Source organism: Echinops telfairi, unplaced genomic scaffold (assembly GCF_000313985.2).
Source record: "Echinops telfairi isolate 266 unplaced genomic scaffold, ASM31398v2 ScPeMD7_7424;HRSCAF=8462, whole genome shotgun sequence".
NCBI classification, from domain to species: Eukaryota; Metazoa; Chordata; class Mammalia; order Afrosoricida; family Tenrecidae; genus Echinops; species Echinops telfairi.
Window position 1 is genome coordinate 63,643,952 of NW_022111324.1, and position 22,405 is coordinate 63,666,356.

Sequence of the window (22,405 nt, forward strand, 5' to 3'; positions counted from 1 at the left end):
AAAAAAAAAAAAGAAAGAGCCTTATATACAAGAGCAATTGAATATTGAGAAAACATCCCAGCCCAACCAGATCATGTCCATAAGTCCGATATTAGCCCATATGTCTGATACCAATCTATTGAGTCTTCTTCAGACTCATGAAATACATGAAATGATGCCAAATGCAGGAAGATCACAGGCCAGTAGGTGGAAAATCTTGTGTATCCAGTGGCAGTGTAATCATCTCAGCGCTGGCAGGGGTCTCTACTTGACTCGACCCGCTCAGGGCACTAGAGTGGCTCCATGTGTCTTGTCAGCTGGAATGTCTCCCAGGGAGTGTGTGTCCTGCCTCCAAGGAGCTATTTATCTCCTTAGCACCTCCAAATGAGGTCATCAAGCTGGGTCCTGATTGACAGGCTAAACTCCATCCCTTACTCTTAATACTCAAATTGAAAGCAGATATGTAACTAACACACTTGCCTCTCCTGACAATATGCCCTAATATATAAGACTAAGCTTTGTCATTCTTGTCTCTAAGGTGCACTCTGGCTAAACTCCAAAACAGATTTGTTGGTCTTCTGAGCAGTCCATGTTACTTTCAATCTTCTTCTCCAGCACCACAATACAAATGTGTGCATTCTTCTTTAGTCTTCTTTATTCAGTGCTTAACGTTCACACACGCATATGATGTGACTGAAAATGCCATGCTGGATCAGGCATGCCTCAGTCCTCAAAGTACCATCCTTGCTTTTCAAGACTTTGGAAAAGTTTTGTGTATCAGACTTACCTAGTGCAAAGTGCCTTGACATCTTGACTGCTGCTTCTGTGAGCATTGATTATGGATCCAAGCAAGACAAAATCCCTGACAAGGTCAACTTTTTCTCCATTTATCACGATGTCACCTACTGGTCCAGCGGTGAGGGTTTGGGTCTTCTGTACACTGAGTCATAATCCATACTGAAGACTGCAATCTTTGATCTTCACCATCAAATGTTTAAATCGTGTCCTCTACAACCTTTCTGCAAACTAGGTGCTCAGAATTTAAGCTCTTATATTGTTCCCACCTTCAGATTTGGATTTTGCAGTCCTTGGATCACACAGGCTGGTTTGCTTCTCCAAAGTAGATTTAACCGACATCTTACTTGAATGACTGCTTATTTTATGCCAAGCCTTTAGGACCCCACAAATGTTATTCGTTCTGATGGGCAAGCACCATCTGATTTCTTAATAGCACTTTACTATACGACCATATCCACAATGATCTCTTCTTCATGAGGGCAAACATCAAGTAAGGCCTTGACAGAAGTTATTGCTAGTAGATCAATTCAACAAGAAATACTTTCCAAAAAATCTTTCAGGGTGAAATAATAAGATGCCATGAGTAAAGTGGAATTCATAGGAAGGAGATAGAATTGTCAGGCAATGTAAATATGTCAGTAAATATTAGACTGCTTATGTGATTTCTTATTTAATTTTCCTCTCTCAAGTTATTTTTAAAACCCAATAATATATCATACAGTGATTATAATTCTAAGCAATTTGTTGGGTTTATAAAAAGACAGGTGTATAATAATAAGCGCAGGGTGGAGGGAGAACAGGTTATATAAAACAAAGTTGTTAAGCATTATTAAAATCAAATAAGTATAAATGTGATTTTATTTCTCTTTGAGAAATCACTAATAAAATGTGTACACAAAGAGAAAACAGAGTACGGTCAATTCATTTCAATAGGCTACCATGATCATTTATTAGAGAGTAAATAAATATTTTCAACAAATGTTGAATAACACAAGTGGACAGACTTATGTACAATAATATTATTGAACCATCACATCATAATACATATAAAAGTACAATGACTGGGAAAAGGGTGACATGCGCAAGCCTGACCCTTCCCTCATGAACACCCATAAAAGCAACTAGAGATCCATATTCATCCCTATAAACACTGAAAAAGTAGTCGAAGGATGAAAGCAAGGAGTCAGAACCTCAAGCAAAATAGAACAAAAACTACACTTGGTGGTAGCCAAAAGGTAATGAAATTATATAAAGATGATTAAAACAAATTTTAAATTATAGAAAATTCACTGTATCCATGTTACCCGGCTCTTCCCCTCTGGTGCTCATTTTTCCAAATTAACTGAAGGACTGAATCTTTGGTTTGCCTGACTTTGAGCTGTAAAAGGGCAAAGGAAATAGCAGTGAGCAAAGTCTGAAAGCTGTGTTCTTATAAGATTTTCATGAAGATGTTAGCATTTTCTATAGCTCTGTGTACAGCAAGTTTAGAAAATTAATTCCGTATAATAGTCTGAGGTTCTGAATGCGATAACAACAAAGATTACTAAGCTTTTGAAGAAACTGGAAATTATGACTCACTCAAAGAAAAAAATCAGCTCTATGGAAGTCCTGTAATAAAAAGATTAGAAGAACTAAAAATAACATAAGTAAGCTCAAAGAATCAAAGAAAACATAGAAAAAAGGTAAGAAAGCAATAATGAATTTAAAAATAAGAATAATATATAAACAAATGATTAAGTATTAAAATTTGAATATATAGAAAACAAACAGAAATACTAATGCTACATTCTTTTGTTGAATTCTTATATTAATAATTAACCAATAATGACAATTCTGACACACAGTAATCCTATACGGGGTTTCCTAGGCTGTAAAATTTCATGAGAGCAGAAGTTGTTGCTAGGTGCCATGGCATTGGTTCTGACGCATAGTGACCCTATGCACAGCAGAATGAACCTACCAATTCCCACGCCATTATCACAATTGTATGCTTGAGCCCATTGTTGCAGCCACTGTGCCAACACATCTCAGTGAGGGGCCTTCCTCCTTTTCACTGCCCCTCTACTATACCAAGCATGCTGTCCTTCTCCGGACTGATCTCTCCTGAAAACATGCCCAGAGTGTGTGAGACAAAGTCCCGCCACCTATGTCGTTAAGAAGCATTCTGGCTGTACTTCTCCCAACACAGATATTTTTGGCAACCCATGGTACTTTTAATGTGCTTTTCTTTACTTTCTTTAGAATAAACACCTTGAATACATGTGCAAGGATAGAAAGTTTTATTTGCCTTTGTGAGCTGTGATTTTCCTTTGCTAGAACTCCAGCCCTGTTCCATCTAGCACACAGCCATCGGCTCGGCCACACTGGCCTGGCCTCGAAGTGATACACACATGAAGCTTGCCCTGCTAGAGCTGCTCCTCTGGAATACTGCTGAGTTTTGCATGCATTTTCTTTTCAGCATAGTTTTTCTGAATTTTTTTTATCACTTTTTATTTAGTACCTCTTCCCCTCCAGGAGTCGGTTTAACCCCCTTCTTATGTCCCAGGGGCAGTGCACAGAGGAACTCCTCTCACTGGAGGTACGATAGGCTGTCGATGAGAATGAAGCAGTTCTTTAGCAGGGTCTTGGTGTGGAGCAGCTCATTGGTAAATGCGTTGTAGACAACACTGATGATTCTCCTTTTGCATGTATAATACCTAGAGCTTCAGGAGAAGTTCTCAACATGTAGCCTCAGGGCCCTTTATTTCTTGTTGCCTCCTCTCACACAAACTGCGTGGATGTCACAGTTGCCATTCTTAGTGTCGGCAGCCAGGGGGCAGAGCTCATACTTCCATGTCTTGTGGTAGGGCTTTCTCTTGCCCCTAGTTTGGGCCCCTTGTGCCAGTTGTCCCCAGAGATGCTCATCACTCAGTGCTAGATGCAACACTTTCATTATTCTTTGTCAACATCAGCTTTAGTGCAAATGCATTGATTCTTCTTCAGTCATCCTTATGTAGTGTCCAACCCTCCCATGTATATGAGGCAATTAAAAATACCACAGCTTTTGTCAGGTGTATCCTAGTCCTCAATATAACATTTTTCTTTTCCAAAACATTTAAGAGAACTTGTGTAGCAGATCTCCCCGAAGGAATGAGTCCCATTTCTTGACTGTTGCTTCCATAAGCACTGATGTAGATCCAAGCAAGAAAAAATCCTTCACAAGTTCAAACTTTTCCTGATTTATCCTGATGTGACCTATTGATCCATTTGTGAGGATTTGTGTTTTCTTTACATTGCGTTGTAATCCACACTAAAGGCTGCAACATTTGATTTTCATCAGCAAGTGCTTCAAGCACTCCTTAATTCCAGCAAGCAAGGTTCTATCATATGCATATCTCAGGTTATTAATAAGACTTCTTCCAACCCTGATATCCCATTATCCCATTCATCTTCTGATTATTTTCTCAGTATACAGATTGAATAAATATGGTGAGAAGATACAACCATGACACACACCTTTCCTGTTTTTAAACCATACAATATTCCCTTGTGCTGTTCTCAAAACTAGCTCTTGATCCATGCACAGGTTTCACATGAGCACAATGAAGTGTTCTGGAATTCCTGGAGCCTTGCTTTTGTCTAATGCTTTCAGTGCAGCTTGGGTTTTTTTCTTTCAGTACCATTGGTTCTTGCTCATATACTACCTCTTAAAATGTTGACTAGTTCTTTTTGGAAAGATGATCCTTGAAAATGTTGTAGCATGATAAGTGAAATAAGTCAGATGAAGGATAACAAATGTATATAATTCCACCTTAGTGAAATCTTCAGATTTGAGTGATATATATATTGAGAACAAAGCATTTTTAGTAGTTATCAGGTACAAAAGAAGGCAGAAAGATAATGTCACTGCTTAGGAGGCACTGAGCTTCTGTTAAGGGTGATAGAAATTTTAAAAAACAAATAGTGATGGTGATTGCATAACATTATGTGTCTGAATTGTACAAGCAAAACTTTTTTATGGTAAATGTTCTGTTATACATATTTGTATTGCATTACATGATGCATCACAGACCTGAATGTAAGAATTAAAACCATCAAGTTTTTGAAACAAACGCATGGGTAAAAACATCTGAAATTGGATTGTTAGAAATGTTACCAACTAAGTTCAAGGTGGTATCCTACATGGGATCCTGGAAGACAAAAAGAACTATAAGGAAAACCCAAGGAAAATCTGAATAAACTATGGGCACTAATTAGTTAAAGAAAAAGAAAGAAAGAAATGCAATTATAAACATAAGTAGCAGGGAGGAGTCAAGATAGTGTCCAGGTAGAATCACCTGCCCATGCTCCTGCTGTTAGAACAGAAAATTAAGAGGTAAGGAGGCCAATAATGGAAGGCTAGGTGCTAAAAATAGATTCAATGTACTTGAGTCTGATTAAGACCGCCCCTGCTCAGGGAGCGAATCTAGCATTCAATGAAATGCTCTAAGTTCACTGCATCTGCCCGAGGGCTCCGCTCATCCCTCACCAGTTCCACCACCCCTTCCTACACCCAAGATATGAGACGCATAATGTGCAATTTCCTTAGGCTGTTGCCTAAAGGCATTCATAATCCCACACTCATGGATAGCCTCCAAGAACCAGCCACAAGACCTCACACCAGAGTTCCCCTCCCTGCTATCGATCCCACTCTTGCATTCTCAGGCTATGCATCCTCCCTCCCCAGCCAGGAACAGAGTGACTACATCAGCAATCCACTTTCCCCCTCTCCCCAGCCAGCTCTGCGCCTACCAGTGTGGGTAACCATAGATAACTAATTCGCAGCAATTGAAGAGTTGCTGGGTTATTTACTTGACAGAGAGCCAGGAGTGACAAAGGAGTGCAGCTGTTGGATAATTTAGTTATATTTGGTCATCAAACCACTTATCTAATCTGGTCCATACCAGAGCATGCCACAAGCCCATTATAAAAATGTGTGTGTGTGTGGTGTGTGAAATCTTATTTAAACGCTTACATTCCAGGCTATGTTCCTTTACATAACTTTGAATGTAAGCTATCAGAAACCTGATCCTGGTCCATTAGCATAATATTAGCATAACAAGATAGGCAGAAAATTAATCACCTGAGAGCAGTCTAGGATTTTAATATAACAAAACTACAAAAGCCAAGGGCTGAAAGCCAACGCCCAAGCCAAAAATTCTACCAGTTTTGGGCTCCACAGAGAGTCTTTAAAAGACTGCAAATTGTGGACAGTCCTGAACAGGCCCATACCTATGCTTCAGGCCTGCTCCAAACAGGCCCAGTGGCATACCTACAGTCAATAGCCTGAGTCACACTTCACCTACACAGCAGCCTGACCCACAACCATAGTAGGCCACCGGTAGTCCTGAAACCACTCCTACCAGTCACATAGAGAAAGAGCTGAGGGCCCCTTAGTCTCCCAGCAACATGGCACCCAGTTTTTCCAAAACGACAATCAGAAAGCAATATACCACAATAACCTAATTGAGAAAACAAGAAAAACAAAACATAACACCAGAAGAAAACCTAAACCTAACGACTCTCATAGAAGAAACAGACGAGGTTCTGCAGCAAAAGAAATCTTCAGAATGCTGCTTGGAGTAATAGAGGATATGAGGGAAGCAATGCAGAATATGGAAGCAATAATAGAGGGGATAAAGCCCACACACCAAAGGGAAATACAAGAACAAATGTATGACATAACAGAAGCAAAACAAAAGATTACGGACCTCACCAAATGACTAGAAATGGAGATTGTACCACTGATCTCGAGGATAATCATGCAGAGTTCAACAAACAGGAAAGCCAATCAAACAAGATAATAAAAGAGATAGAACAAAATCTGAAAACAAAGACAGATGCTATGAATAGGAACAATATTTGAATAATTGGTCAAATTAGAAGAAGATACAACAAAGAAGTCTACAGCTAAATTAGCAAGGGAATTCCTGGAAGCAAACTTCCCCACCTTAAGGAATGAGAATCAGATATTCATATGGGAAGCAGAGAGGACACCAGGTAGACTAACTCCCAGGAAGAACTCACCAAGGCACATGATAGTTAAATTATACAACTTCGAGGAAAAAGAGAAACATTTAAGAGCAGCAATAGCAAAAACGGGCCACATACAATGGTACTTACATAAGAATATGCTCAGACCTATTAGCAGATACTATGAACAGGAGGAGAGAGTGCAGTAACATCTTCCAAAAGATGAAAGAAACAAACCCAAAACAGAATCTTCTATCCTGCAAAATTATCTATCAAGATAGATGGTAAAGTACAAGTCTTCCCGGACATGGAAAAACTCAAAGAATATACCATAAGACACCCAACCCTGTGGAAAATCCTTGCCAACTCAGTGTGGTCAGAAGATGAACAGTCACCACACACAATCAGGAGACAGCTATCTTGCTCACCTCCATCCAGAAGTCAAAACACTGTAAACAGTTACCAAGATAACATTGCCCCAGAGGGAAAGGAAATCAATAATGAAACCCCCCACATAAACAGAGCACACTGATATGAAGGGAGATAGGCAAACACCCAACACAAAAGGTACAAGATGACAGCAATGAATCCACAGATGGTGGTAATAACTTGGTCAATGGCCTAACTCCTCCATTAAAAGGCAAAGATTAGAGACTGGCTCAGAAAATATAACCCATACATCTGCTTCCTGCAAGAGACATAATATCTTAAACTCACAGACAAAAATAGACTGAGAATAAAAGGCTGACAGAAAATATACCAGGCAAAAGGGAACTTTAAAAAAAGCAAGGGTTGCAAACCTAATCTTGGACAAAATTGACCTCAAGGTGCAAACCATAACAAGAGATAAGTAGGGGCACTATATAATGCTCAAAGGATGAGTAGACCAGTACCCAGTGAGCATAAAAAATAAAATATATGCCTAACGAGACACCTGTGAAATTGGTCAAACTATTCAAAAGATGAAAAAAGAAATCACAGACTCAACAATCACAGGAGGTGACTAATATACTGCTATCAGAGAAAGATATATCACTGAGAAAGAAGCTCAGCAAGAGGCTACAGAGCTAAACACAACAATTAGGTGACTGGACCTGATAGACATTGATAGAGCTCTCCATCCAAATGCAAAATAATTCACATCTTTTCATGTGCACATGGTTCATTTTCAAAATAGACCACAAACTAGGACACAAACTGAGTCTGAGTAAATTCAAACACATAGAGATCACTCAGCCATCTCTCTCACACCAATGTGCCATAAACCTGGAGATCAACAAAAGAATGACCAGAAAACCATGGCAAACAAGAGGAAGATGAATAACGATCTTCTGGGACATGAATAGGTACTGACCCAGATTAGAGAGGAAATTAGAAAATTTCTAGAAACTAATGAGAATTAGAATGCAACATACCCAAATCTATGGGATATATCGAAAGGAGTTATCAGAAAAAGTTTGATAGTTATTAATGAATACATGAAAAAGGAAGAGAGACTTATGACTGATACGTTATCACAAAACCTCAAGCAAATAGAACAGAGTCAATGGAACAACCCTTCCAATAGCAAAAGAAAAGAAATAATAAAAATTAGGGCAGTGTTAAATGAGTGAGAAGACAAGAGAATTATGCAAAAATTCAATACAGCAAAAAGTTGGTTCTTTGAAGGATCAACAGAATTGATAGATCGCTGGAAAGCCTAACCAAGGTGCAAATATCAATTGCCAGGATGAGGGATGACACCAGGAAATCACAAGGGACCCCAAAAAGAGTAAAAGGATAATCAGAAAGTACTATGCAGTCTGTATTCTAAAAAATTCAATTACATGGAAGACATGGACAAATACCTAGAAAAACAATCCCTCCCTAGATTATCCCAGATAGAGGTCAGGAACCTCAACAGACCCATAGCAAGTGAAGAAATAGATATGGTTATCAAGAAACTATCAACAATAAAAGCTCCATGCCCAGACAGATTCACAGGAGAATTCTACCAGTCGGGGAAGAGCTGACACCAACCCTCCACAAATTATTCCAGAGCAAACAAAAAGATGGCAAACTCCCAAACTCAATCTATGAATCCAGTGTAACTTTGATACCCAAACCAGGCAAGGATCCCAGGCAAGACCAATATCTCTAATGAACATAGATCAGGTGAAATTCATTCCAGGGATGAAGGAATGGTTTAGCCATTCAAAGTCCATCAATATTAGTCATCACATTGATAAGTAAAAGGATAAGAATCACATGATAATATTGATAGACACAGAAAAAGCATTCGACAACATCCAACACTCATTCCTAATTAAGACACTTAAGGACATAGTAATGGAAAGGGAATTCCTTAAGTTAATACAAGCTATCCATAGTTAATGGAGAAAAGACAAAAACAATCCCACTGAAAATGGGGGCCAGACAGGGATGCACCTTGTTCCCACCTCTTTTCAACATCATACTGGAGGTCCTAGCTAAGAACAGAAGGCAGTAGAGGGACATTAAAAGCATCCATCTGGGAAAGGAAGGAGTGAAAGTATTGCTATTTGCAGACGACATGATTTTATATATTGAAAATTCCAAAAGCTCCACAATAAGAATAATGGAAGCGATAGTGGAATATGGAAGAGTGGCAGGATATAAGATAAACAAACAGAAGTCTATTGGTCTGCTATATACATTGGGCAAGACCACATGGTGTTCAAGAAGGCAATGCTCTTCACAAAAGCCAAAAACAAACTGAAATATCTAGCAATATATCTAATTAAAAAAAGATTTATACAAAGAAAACCACTGAACCCTACTACAGGAAACCAAAAATGATCTCCAAAATTTGAAGAATATCCCATGCTCATGAATCAGAAGACTCAATATAGTAAAGATGTCAATCTTAACAAAGGCACTATATAAGTTTAACATTATCCCTATTCAAATACCAATAATCTTCCTTTAAAATTTGGAAAAACTGACCACCAATTCCATATGGAGAGGGAAGAAGAAGCTCAGTATTAGCAGAGAACTCCTCAAGAAGAAGGACAAGTTGGAGGGTTCGCCTTACCTGTCTTTAACATCCACCTACAGTGGTCAAAAGAGCATGGTACTGGAATAATGACAGATACGCGGGCTAATGGAAAAGAACAGAAAACCAAGAAATAAAACCACCAGCATATAGACAACTGATCTTTGACAAGGGCCAACAGTGCATCAAGTGGGAGTTGGATGCTCTTCTATCAAGTGGTGCTGGAAACAATGGATATCCACCTGCAGAAAAATGAAACAAGACCCTTAACTCACCCCATGCACAAGAACAAACTCAAGGTGGATCACAGACCTAGAAGTAAAACCCCAAGGTATCAGGACCATCAATGAAGAAACCAGGACAAAGCTAACAACCCTGGTGCAGGGAATACATAGGCTAACTGTAATAGGGAAGGGTGCACATACAAATAGCGCTGAAGTTGTCAAAGGGTATATACAAAGAATAAAACACCTGTATGCATTGAAAGACTTCATCAAGAGAGTAAAAAGAAAACCCACAGACTGGGAGAGGAATTTTATCAATGATACAACAAAGGGCTTATTAATAAAATTTACAATACCCTCCTAGCCTGCATAAAGAAGAAAACAGTTAACCCCCTGAGGAAGTGGGCAAAAGAGCTGAACAGAAGTTTCACTAGGGAGGAGACCTGAATGGGCAAAAAACATATGAGAAAATATTCTTGATCATTAGCCCTCAGAGAAATCCAAATAAAAACAACTGTGAGATAACACCTAACACCCTAGCCAAATCAGAAAATCAGAGAGCAACAAATGTTGGAAGGGATGTAGTGCAATAGGAACACTCCTCTACTGCTGGTGGTAGTGTAGATACATAAAGCCACTGTGGAAAACTATCTGGTGATATTTAAAACAAATGGAAATTGAGTTGTCTTAAGACCCAACAATCCCTCTACTGGGCTTATACCCAGAAGAGAAAAGAAATAAACCAAGACCAGACACCTGTGCTCCAATGTTTACTGTGGCTCAATTCACAATCTCAAAGAATTGGAAACAACCTAAATTTTCATTGATAGTTGAGTTGATTAGTAACTCTGGCACATACAAACCATGCAGCATTATGCATCACTAAAAAGCACTGATGACTGTGTGAAGCACATCTTCTCATGGGAAGAGTTAGAGGAATGATGCTAAGCAAAATCAGCCAATCACAAAAGGACAAGTACAACGTGAGTCCACGGAGGTAAGTATAATCAGCACTACAGTAGGTATAGAAGAAAAACCACTTATCTCACACTTTATGGGCTGAGGTACAGGCAATTGGGCCAGGGATAAACCAAAACGATGTCATTCCAACACAAAGAAAGATAAGAGGGTGTGGTGAGGTGGAGAGTGAAAAGGGAGAAAAAAAATAAGAGAGACAATGGCACCAGGGGAAGAGGGCCTTAATCCACCCAGACAGAGGGTATTTATGTCTCCACAGAAATGGGCGTGTGACTGCAGACCCCACCACAGTGCACCAAACCTTGAGGGTAACATAGCCACATGGAGAAACCCATGAACTGAGAGGTCGACAGGGCCAGCCCCAATCAGAGCCAAACTGACTCCAGCCCCAGCCCCTCCCCAACACCACCCCACTGCCTAGAAGTATGTGCTACAGAGGACAACACTAAATCTACAGGTTGGGGAGAGGGGCCAGCCTGCCACTTCCATATAGAAGTAAACCAAGAAGAATGAGAGCGAAGGACTAGACTCTGTGCTGCCACGCCAAGCCCTGAGGATGGCATCCCTGCAAGGAGCTGCTAAGGCACAGAGAGGACTGTAGGGCCTACAAGAACCCGACAGGATATACCCTCACAGGAGTATACGGCGATAGAGGACAAAACTGGAGAGCGTGTCTGGTCTGATCACCCCCAACAGAGGATGAACCAAGAAGGGAACATAACAGATCAGTAATGGGAACAAAGAAAAGACACAAAACCCCTGTGGAGCTCCCAAAATTGACTTCAGAATAGGAGGGACAGTTCCTGGAACCCCCAGGACCGGTGGGAAAGATAGTCATTAAGGTCAGTGGACAGATCTGGAATTATGTATGCATTTTTTGCCAGTTATTTTTCCCCCTTTTTATTCAATCTTTTGTTTTCTTTTTGTTTTGTCTCTGCAATTGTTGGTATGCCTACCTATATAAGTATGGGAATCAAGTCTGAGGAGAAAGCAATGGCTACCGAGGGATTTGGGGGGAGGATGAGACAGGAGAAGGGAGTAGTAAGCAAACAACACTATAGACAGGGGAACCACTAGGGAATTAAAATCAATAAAGAGGAGGACATAGAGATCCTGGAATAGGGGTAGAGCAGCAATCTAGCTGAGAGGAATTATTAAGAGGGAAAAAAGGGTGAGAATGATAGTGGGGCAGGAGGAAGGTAGAAGGCAACAGAGGAAAGATCTAGGAAGCAAAGCTATGGGTAGAGGTATAAACATAGGTGTGTACATATGTGAATATATTAATTCATAAAAATAGATGTATCAGATTACGTATATGTATTTATATGGCAATACACTGAGGAAGTAGATGGACTTTGGGCCTCTGCTAAAGTCCTCCCTCAAAGCAAGGACACTTTCCTCTAATAACCAGGCATTCCTTGATGCTCACCTTCCCAGCACAATCACTGAGGACAAAATGGGTGCATAAGCAAATGTGGTGAAGAAATCTGCTGGTACCGGGTTATCAAAAGATATAGAGCATCTGGGATCTTAAAGGCTTGAACTACCGGCAGTGTTCTGTTTCCATTAATGAATCCTTCAGTGTCTGACAATGTTTCACAGCTATGCATAAGATTTTCAGAGTATAATTTCTCTAAAGTGGGTAGCTGAGTTATTTTTAAGTAATCTGTTCTTTTTCTGGGTGACCCAGCTGACATTTGAAATATCATTGACATAGCTTCCAGCAACACAGCAACACACAAAACACCACAGTATGAAAAACTGATAGACAATTAGTGGAGAGATTAAACTCTTTTTCTTCAATAGTTCAGAAGGTTTAATACAATTGTCTTAAAATCAAAATTTCCAGCTTCCAATTCATTAACTTTTCTTTAAGTATTATCATTTATTCTGATGTGTTGTCCCCAGAGGTTGGGGTTATAATTACCAAAGGCAGCGTTTGCTTTTCTAGCCTTCTCATGGGTCCTATGGATTTTCTGCCTCAAGAGACCTGAGTTCTTTCCTGGCATAGGTACTGTGTTAGTCCGGGTAGACTAGAGAAACAAATTCGTAGACACTCATGTGTATAAGAGAAAGATTTACATATAAGAGCAATTGAATATTGAGAAAACATCCCAGCCCAGTCCAGATCAAGTCCATAAGTGCAATATTAGCCCAAATGTCCAATACCGATCTATAAAGTTCTCTACTGACTCACGAAACATATGCAATTATGCTAAATGCAGGAAAATCACAAGCCAGTGGGTGGGAAATCTTGGGAATCCAGTGGTGTTGTAAGCATCTCAGAGCTGGCAGGCATCACCACATGGTTTCTGTGGCTCCAGAGGTCTGGCTCCATCAGCTTTTCTCCATGTATCTTCTCCACAGGGATATCTCACAGGGAGTGAGCAGAGAGAGAGATGGTGTCTTCCACCTCCAAGGAGGAAATACAGGCGTTCCCAGAATCCTCAGGAGAAGGTTATGCCCACACAGAGGCCTCATTGGCTACATCCTGAGGCTAGACTCCATCCTTACACTCTTAATTGACACCATACTATGTAACTACCAGAGCTACAGATGATGGTTATGAGAATGTACCACACAGAATTCCAAATACTGGGAAAATAATTGACTGAAGATCTAAGTCAGTGGTTGTCAACCTTCCTAATGCCATGACCCTCTAATACAGTTCTCATGCTGTCGTGACCCCCAAACCAAAAAATTATTTTCCTTGCTACTTCATAACTGTAATTTTGCTACTATTATGAATCAGGCGACCCCTGTGAAAGGGTCGTTCAACCCCCCAAAGGGGTCGTGACCCACAGGTTGAGAACCATTGATCTAAGTTATCTTGATTGGCCAGTTCAAGACATTGGAAAATGGTGCTCATGTGAGAGTTAAAAGATAGTGACATGTAAGTATTGACTTTAATAGGTTAAAAAATATTAATATGAATCATGTTTAAACAATAAAACTTAAAACACAAATAAGTGACAAGTATGTGAATAAGCAATATATAGTGATTAATAATGATGAAAATGTCTACAGTAACAATAAACATTATAACCACACAGTACTCATATGATTTTGGAGGTGATATAAGGTGGTTTACTCATTGGGCTGCTGCCCGCAAGGTCAGCAGTTGAAAATCACCAACTATTCCACAGGAGGACAAGACTCTCTGCTCCTATAAAGAGGTGCAGTCTCAGAACCCCAGAGGGGCAGTTCTGCTGTCCTAAAGGGTTGTTAGCGGTTAGAATTATTTCAATGGCAGTGAGTTTGAGGGTATTTTTTCTGTTTTTGAAGATAGACAGTTCTTTCACAATAAATAAGATAAATAAAAGCCTTCCATTTGTCAGAGAAAGTTGACTGAAACTGTCCTTGTGTATAACCAAGCAGCTGATTTTGTCAAGGATTTTCCTGATTTTTTTTTTGCAAAAAACCCCCCATGTTTCAGAAAACTCAGGAATTTAGTCACCTTATTGTCTCCTGAGTAAAAAAACCTTTGCCATTGTTAAAAAAAATTATATTTTCAATGACTTGGTCAAGAAAGTAACCCAAATTACATTACATAACATATATACACATACACACATACATACATATATACACATGCACATATATCCATATACATACTCAGTATTCGCTCACGACATTTTCTGTATCGTACCTAACCTAACACAGTCTTCTGGAGGACGCTGCTTCGTGCCCCAACACAAGGCCAGAGTGCACTTACTTTTGCTGCAACCCAATAGATTGTTGACATCCAAATGACTTGCACTGGGAGCACAGGCATCACACTTTGAGCCAGTGACAAATCGTTTACAGAAACACTGGCCCGTGACTGAGTGACAGGTTTCATTCAAGGCTCCTGAGAGATGACAATTGCATGGCTGGCATCTGAAAACAAGACAAATACACTATCAAAGATAATAGTATTCTGATTAATAATTCATAGTGTTTTTAAGTTATGCCTGTCAATAACATTGCAGAGTAAGATGGTCTTGCATTACCCAACATACTAAAAAGAATGATCAAGCTAAACAAGCAAACATAAAATAAAGTTAAATGAAAACTTAAAAATATATATTATGCATAGCATCTTCTCTTTGTAAGCTAACTAATGGCAACTTGTATTATGTATATTATTTTGAATACTTCATTGTATTAAAAATACTGTAAATTTTGCTTCCTTAAAAATGTTGATGAGAGCAAATGTTTGGAGAATGATGAGGGTAACGAAAGTACAAATGTGCTTTATACAATTGATGTATGTATGGATTGTGATTAAGAGGTGCATGAGCCCCCAACAAAATGACTTAAAAACAAAACAACAACAAAAATGTCGATGAGGTACCCATAAAATTATCTTATCAGGAAATGATTTACCTTATAAGTAATCGGGATTGATAACCATTGTTCTCAATAAGAAATCATGAATTTTATATTTAGTCTTATAAAGGCTGTTTTTCTCAGAAGATAACGTATAGTTTAAGTTTGAGGAAAACATGTTCAAAAACTGTCAGTGCGTAGTATAGGTTGTATTTTCATTTTCTATGTTATGCACTAAACCATTTATTCACAATAGTTGAAGAATAGAGCATTACTCTGATTTATGAGAAGATGTTAATGATACAAATACTAGGATAATGAGATAACTTCACTCTGCCTTAAATTTATTGTACCCGAAGTTGCCTGTGAAACACCAGGGTCCTGGCATTTTGCCGAGATAGAAACTGAAAGCTGTGCCTTGGAGTGAATTATTCAAACACTTAGCCCATGGCAATGGCATTGATTAGGATAAGCAATGTTGGCACCATAACACATCAGAGTATCAAAAGCACTGCAAGTAAGAAGACCACTCACTTTTAAAAGGGGGCTTTCTCTATGGGGCATATTTTAAGCAACGTTAAGTGGGTTCACCTAGATTTTCCAATAAAGATGCTGGACGGATGCAGTTACTTTACCCCATATCGACTTCTACTGTGTGATCTCTTGGGTAATCATTCAACACCCTTAAAAAGGCCGATAAAAGCCAAGGCTACCAAATAAGCTGCAAATTTGCTTTATGGACTAATATCCCTGTGGGAATAAATACAGTTTCTCTTGAAAACCAGTGTGCTATAGTTTGCCCTTTTGGTCACGATTAAAAGGACACCCTACCTCCATAAACAATTATATTCAATCCTTCACCTATAAACATTGTATCAGAAGTTGATTTCAAATAGACATTTGGTTTAGACTACTTAAGTGTTAGAGCTGACATAAATCATGCATTGGAATTAAAACAATTATAGAAGCAACACAATATTTGCTTTGCTCTTAATGCCAGTATATACTATTGTATAAAACATATTATTTGTAATCTTTTAATGTAATATTGGTGAACATAAGCAATACTCACATACACATATATAACGTGTACACACACACACACACATATATATACACATATATACCTCACATGAATCATCTCCCCTGAGTGTCTCAGTTATTACCATTCACTTAGGACACAATCACATTTATTTTACAGACAGTGCATGTAGAGCCCTAGCTCCCAGCATGTAACGTAGTTCTTTTCTAGATGTACTTCTTTTTCTTCCAGCCTATTGTTACAGGCAAAACTCCAAGTCAGCTCTGGCAATATTTATTGGATATTAAATGACAAATCCAAATGGAATTAATAAATAATTCTTATAAAAGCTTATCATGATTTGAGTAATTTAATGTGATTATGCCTGATTTTAATCTTTGGACAACTAACCTCAAGGTCAGTGGTTCAAAATCACAAGGTCATTTGCTCCCATAAAAAACGTGTAGCTTGTAAGCCATACAGAGGGTCAGCTCGAGTGGGAATCCGGACAGCAGGGATTCTGAGCTTCTATCCTGGTTCCATAGTGTCCTAGCCCAGCCTTTGTTATAGCCAACTTAGCTGACTTGTTATATATAATTGCTTAACTTCAGTAAGAGAGTTTGACCTACATGGAGTTCATAGGAGAAGACTTTTCAGAATGATGTAGTTTGTTTCTAGCCCAAAGGACGCTGGGGGATAATTTTGTAATTAAAGTTTAAGTAAAATTATTCTTGTAAATTTCTCAGCCACTCAAATGTAATTTTAAACATTTCCAAGACTCTTTAGCAAATAAGCCATAAGTTGGATGTCATTTTATAAGTGATCCCTCCTCAAGAGCACCTCCTAAATGAAGTATATTTCACGTTTATTAAAACAAAATTATACATGATAAGGGAAAAGACATTTTAAGCACAGGAAGGGAACCACCAAACTAAGATGAATTGTGATATTGATTTTGCCAGGATAAATGGTTTTTGTAATATTAATATAAAGAAACCTTTATTACACTGACTCTCCAGGTACAGCCAGAGCTTCTTCCACAATCTGTTTAAAATCTTCATTTTTCATCCTTATGGGAAAACCTCACTTGCTAAATGGATTTCATAAAGAGCAATCTGTCAAGATTTATATAGATAAACAATCTGCGATGTTTATTGACCAGTTCATTATGGTAAACAAAACAGGAGAAAAGCACTGCGGATCCCTGCCAGCACTCTCCTTATAACTCTGTCTGGGCCCTTATGTGATTCAGTGTTTACTGGATATAATAGGAAGGAAGTTAATTGGCCTCTGTCTTTTAAATCACAAATCTCATATATTTTCCTTCCCAGGGAGTTTATTCCAATTGTACAAGCAGTAGGAGGAAGAGTTATCCTATTTGCCATTTTTGCAGAAACCTCACAACAAGTATTAATGAAGAAAATATGTTTCAGTAATGTGTTACATTGTCAGAAACTGCATCATATGAAGGAAAGATACCACAGGAGGTCCAGGGATGTGTTCTAGGATGTAAATCACTTCACGGTCACTTTCTTTCGATGCTCTTCTACCTGGGGCCTCAAATCATGGGTGTTTCCAAACTGGTTAAAATATTGGTTGAGATAAGTAACATTCGTTGAATATGATGTGCCAAGATTGGAATAAGCAAGAATTATATACATAAAGATGAATATGACTGACTTATCCTTGTCCTCAGGGAGCTCATAGTCTAGTGTGAAAGGAAAGGACGTGAAAGGATCATTAAAACATTTCATATGAGTTGTTGTTGTTAGGGCTAGTGAGACAGTTCCTATCTAGAGCGACCTTATGCACAACAGAACAAAACACTGTCTGGTTCGATGCCATCCTCACAATGTTTCTGTGTTTGAACCCATCGTTGCAATCATGGTGTTGATCCATCTCCTTGAGGGCCTTCCTCTTGTTTGCTGTCCCTCTACTTTACCAAACATGTGGTCCTCCAGGGACTGGTCTCTTGTGACAACAGGTCCAAGTATATAAGAGGAAGTCTCATAATCCTTGCCTCTAAGGAGCAACCCTGGCTCTATTTCTTCCAAGACAGTTCAGTTTGAACTTTTAGCAGTCTGTGGTACTTTCGATATTCTTATCCAACACCACAATCAAATGCATTTATCCAACTTTCACAGGCATATGAGGAAATTGAAAATACTAAGGCTGTGGTCAAGCACACCTTAGTCCTCAAAGTAACATCCTTTCTTTTCAATACTCTAAAGAAGTCTTGTGTAATGATTACCCAATGCAATGTATCTTTTGATCTCTTGACTGCTGCTTCAATGACCATTGATTTTGGATCCAAGCAAGTCAATGATCCTAGGCAATTTTAAACTTTTCTCCATTTATTATAGATGCTGCCAATTGGTGGTCTTTTTAAAACTGATTGTAATCCTAAAGGCTGCAATCCTTGATCTTCATCAGCAAGTGCTTTAAGTCTTCCTTGGTTTCAGCAAGCAAGTTTTGGCACCTGTATATCTTGAGGTGTTAACAAGCCTTCCTCCAATCCTGATGCCATACTTTTCTTCATATCAGCCAGCTTCCATGATTACATGTTCAGTCCACAGACTGGATAAGCATGGTGAAAAGAGACCAAGTGTGAGGAGAATAAGTGTGAGTCAGTGTGGTGAGAGTAGAGCACTGGTAATGCAGCAGCAGAATATAAGGGGGCACAGAAAAAAAGGCAGTTACATAGTCTTGTGGCAGGGGATGGGATAGGGAAAAGTAGGATCAAGAAATAATTCTTGGAGAAGATTCTGGAGCTAATATGAAAGATGATGAGGCATAGACAGGGTTCTAAATTGGCAAATAGCATCAGCTGCCTATTTATATGGATGGAACTAAAATATACATGGCTCTGGGTGGTGAGATCAACTAACTGTCATGGTAGTTGGTCTTTTAAGTTACTAATAATGTGACAAATAAGAATGTGACAAATTAGGGCAATGGTAAAGAGCAATGGGGGAGAGGGAGGGAGAAAAGAAATAAACCTTTGCAATGCTTGGTAAATTAAATTGGTGGGATGTGGTGACAGATTGAGAAGGGATGAGAAGAGCATGGAGCTATGCCCCGTTTTCTAATTTGGTGACTAGCGGATGACCATGACACTACTGAACATGAAGAGCGATGAAGGAAAAGTAATATCAAATTGGTGAGGGAGGTTAGACAAGTATTATTAATGATTCCTGATGAGCAGACTAGAATGAGGGTACAAGGCAAAGTGAGTAAATTGGACCAAGCATTTTCTTCCTATGTCCCTAGCACAAAGTGAGTGCACAGAAAGTGTTCGATGAATATTACTGAACCAATGAGCGAATAAAGAACTGGGAAATAAATAGGACATCCCACATTAACCCAACTGTCACACAGCTCTGCTACAACTTAGCTCCTTTGAGCCCTTTTGGACTGGTGGAGCATTGTCCTCTCTGACCAACCTCACCTGCAAAGAATGGACAGCTTTCAAGGACTGACCTCTGGTCCTACTTCCAATGGCTTGAAGTTTTAAACCCAGGGCTCTGGAGAAAAATTAAATGGGCCTTGATGACATAGTGGTTATGCTTTGGGCTGCTAACCTCGAGGTCAGCAAATTGAAACCACCAGCTGCTCCATAAGACAAAGAGGAGGATTTCTACTTCCATGCACAGGTATAGTCTCAGAAACCCACAGAGGGAGTTTGGCCCTGCCCTATAGGGTTATCATGAGTCAGAATTGATTCAATGGGCGTGAGTTTAGTCTGGTTTGGTACAAGAGTAACAGAATGATCTCTAGAAGTTTCCCCCTGGCCAGACTACATTTCCTTCTGCAATAGAGGGCTGTTTTATCACACTTCTTCAGTTTTCTGTTCATTATACTTAGTAAAAACCTGGATTCCTGTAGGAGAGAATTTGGGAAGTTGTACATTGTTAATTCCTTTCATGCAGATGAGCTAATACCAGTTTTAATTCCTCATCCACAAATCTTGAAAGCTATGCCTTCCACTCTTTCTGGGTGAAGTTTTGCAACACACTAAAATAAAGACTTATAAAAGTTGACCCTGGCAGTCCTTCACCTGCATGCAGACAATAGTGACATCTCAGATCATGGAAGAATATTCTTGTAATCTAGAAAATAATCTGTATGAGATGGTCCTATATTTGACATTCCTACCTCATCTATTATAGACACCCCAATCTAATCACCAAGAGTATAGAATATGTTGTATATTTTATTCACGAACACCAATTACTTCAATAAGAATCCCAAAAGGGTCACTATTTTAAATATGCACATATTGAATCTTCCAAAGCCAATCCACTATCATTGAATCAATGTTGGCTCCTAGTGACCATAATAAGACATCGTTGTGGTTTATTAGGCTGTGAATCCTTAAGGGAACAAACAGCTTCATCATCCTCCTGGTGGAGTGACTGGTGGGTTTGAATTCCTGACTGTGCAGTTGGTAGCCTACATAACTCACTACACCACCAGGATACAATAAGAATATGCAACTTTGAGTGAAAATGAAGAAAATTCCCAACAAGAAGGGTTGATACGGTGGTGGCAATACCACATTAATAAAGTATGGCCTGGGCCCAGGTGATGTGTCTTTCTGTTGTACGTAGTGCTGTTATGAGTCAGAACTCAGCAGCTGGCACCTAATCATAACAACAACAACTCTAAGACTCACAAGCCCTTAGATCTGGGAGTCATTTCCTTAACTCTCTTATGCTAATGTAACATTTTGAGACATAATGACAGATTCAAACGCTCAAGGCTTCCTTGGGTATAAGAGTATATTTATTCCTATAGTTTTAGAAGAAGAAATAAAACTAGACAAGTAGATTATAGGAGTAAGAATTTTTGCCAAATATTACTATCTTTCTCAAAATTAGACTTGTCTGAAATAGGCAGAAGCTGTTTCATGAAACATGGAGTTCATTTTAATTCCATGTTTTCAACAGAAGTTGTGTGCTAAGGTTGTTTATGCTGAGAAATCTTTGAGGTTGATTGTTTTAAAATGACTTGAAGATTCCTAGTGTTTTAGAAGGTAAGATTGTAATGACATTAAGTAACTTGACCAAAGTGAAAATATAAATGTGAACAGGTCTGAGCAAACTTGATGTATCAAAGAACAGATAGTAAGTATGGTTAGTCTGTTGAAATTCAACACTGCTTTTAAAAGCACAGCCATAAACATATATAAAATAACGAACATTGTTATGTTCCAATAGATATTTATTTCCAAAAACAAGTATCAGGCCAAATTGGCCAAATAAATTAAGTTAAATATCTCGAAACAGGAAGATTATCTTGCAATATCTGGGTGAGTATAATGTAATCACAAAAGTTCTTATAAGGGGAAGGTGTGGCAATTACTTAATCTGTCAACTTGCAAAGGGGTGGAGCCTACCCTCGCAATCAGGTCACAAGCAATGAGGCCTCTGTGTGGGCGTGGCCTTCTCCTGAGGATTCTGGGAACTCCTGTCTTTCTCCCTCATGGCAGCATACACTCTCCTCTTATCTCCCTGCAAGACATTCCTGTTGATAAGTCACATGGAACTACACTAATGGAGCCAGAGCCCTGGAACTGGAGGAGCCATTGGAGACCCATTCCAATGTTAAGATCCTTCCACCACCACTGGATCCACAAGATGTTCCACCCCTGGCCTGTGGATTTCCTTCATTATTGCCTGTGTTACATGAGTCTGAAGAGGAATTTATAAACTGGTATCAGATATATGGGCTAATATCAGACCTATGGACTTAATATCTGGACTGGATTTGGATGCTTTCTTAATATACAATTACTCTTTGATATAAAGTTCTCTGTTACACATATATGACTGTCTTTGGATTTTTTTCTCTAGTCAACCCAGATTAACACAGGAAGCAACACGGTAAGAGAGAAAACATTTAAGAATGGAAACAAACATTATGGCTTCTGGCTATGAAGTTATGGAAGATACTATGAACCAAGGAATATGTGTGGATCTAAAAGCCAAGAAAGACAAGGTAAAGATTGGCTCTTCACTGTGTGTCTAGGAGAAACACAATTCTGCCAATGCACTGATTTTAATGTTAGCCCAGTGAAACTAATGTAAG

The 22,405-nt window shown here is 39.0% G+C and overlaps 1 protein-coding gene and 1 pseudogene across 1 annotated transcript in view; both read right to left on the reverse strand.

The window, feature by feature from the left end:
* Window positions 1-22,405, reverse strand: part of USH2A (usherin) — a 949,135-nt gene that overhangs the window by 725,929 nt on the left and 200,801 nt on the right. The window contains exon 14 of the mRNA XM_004700145.2: window positions 14,699-14,862. Coding sequence (XP_004700202.1) covers window positions 14,699-14,862 — 164 coding nt within the window. The remainder of the gene's footprint in view (window positions 1-14,698; window positions 14,863-22,405) is intronic.
* LOC105978364 lies at window positions 3,057-3,681 on the reverse strand (annotated as a pseudogene).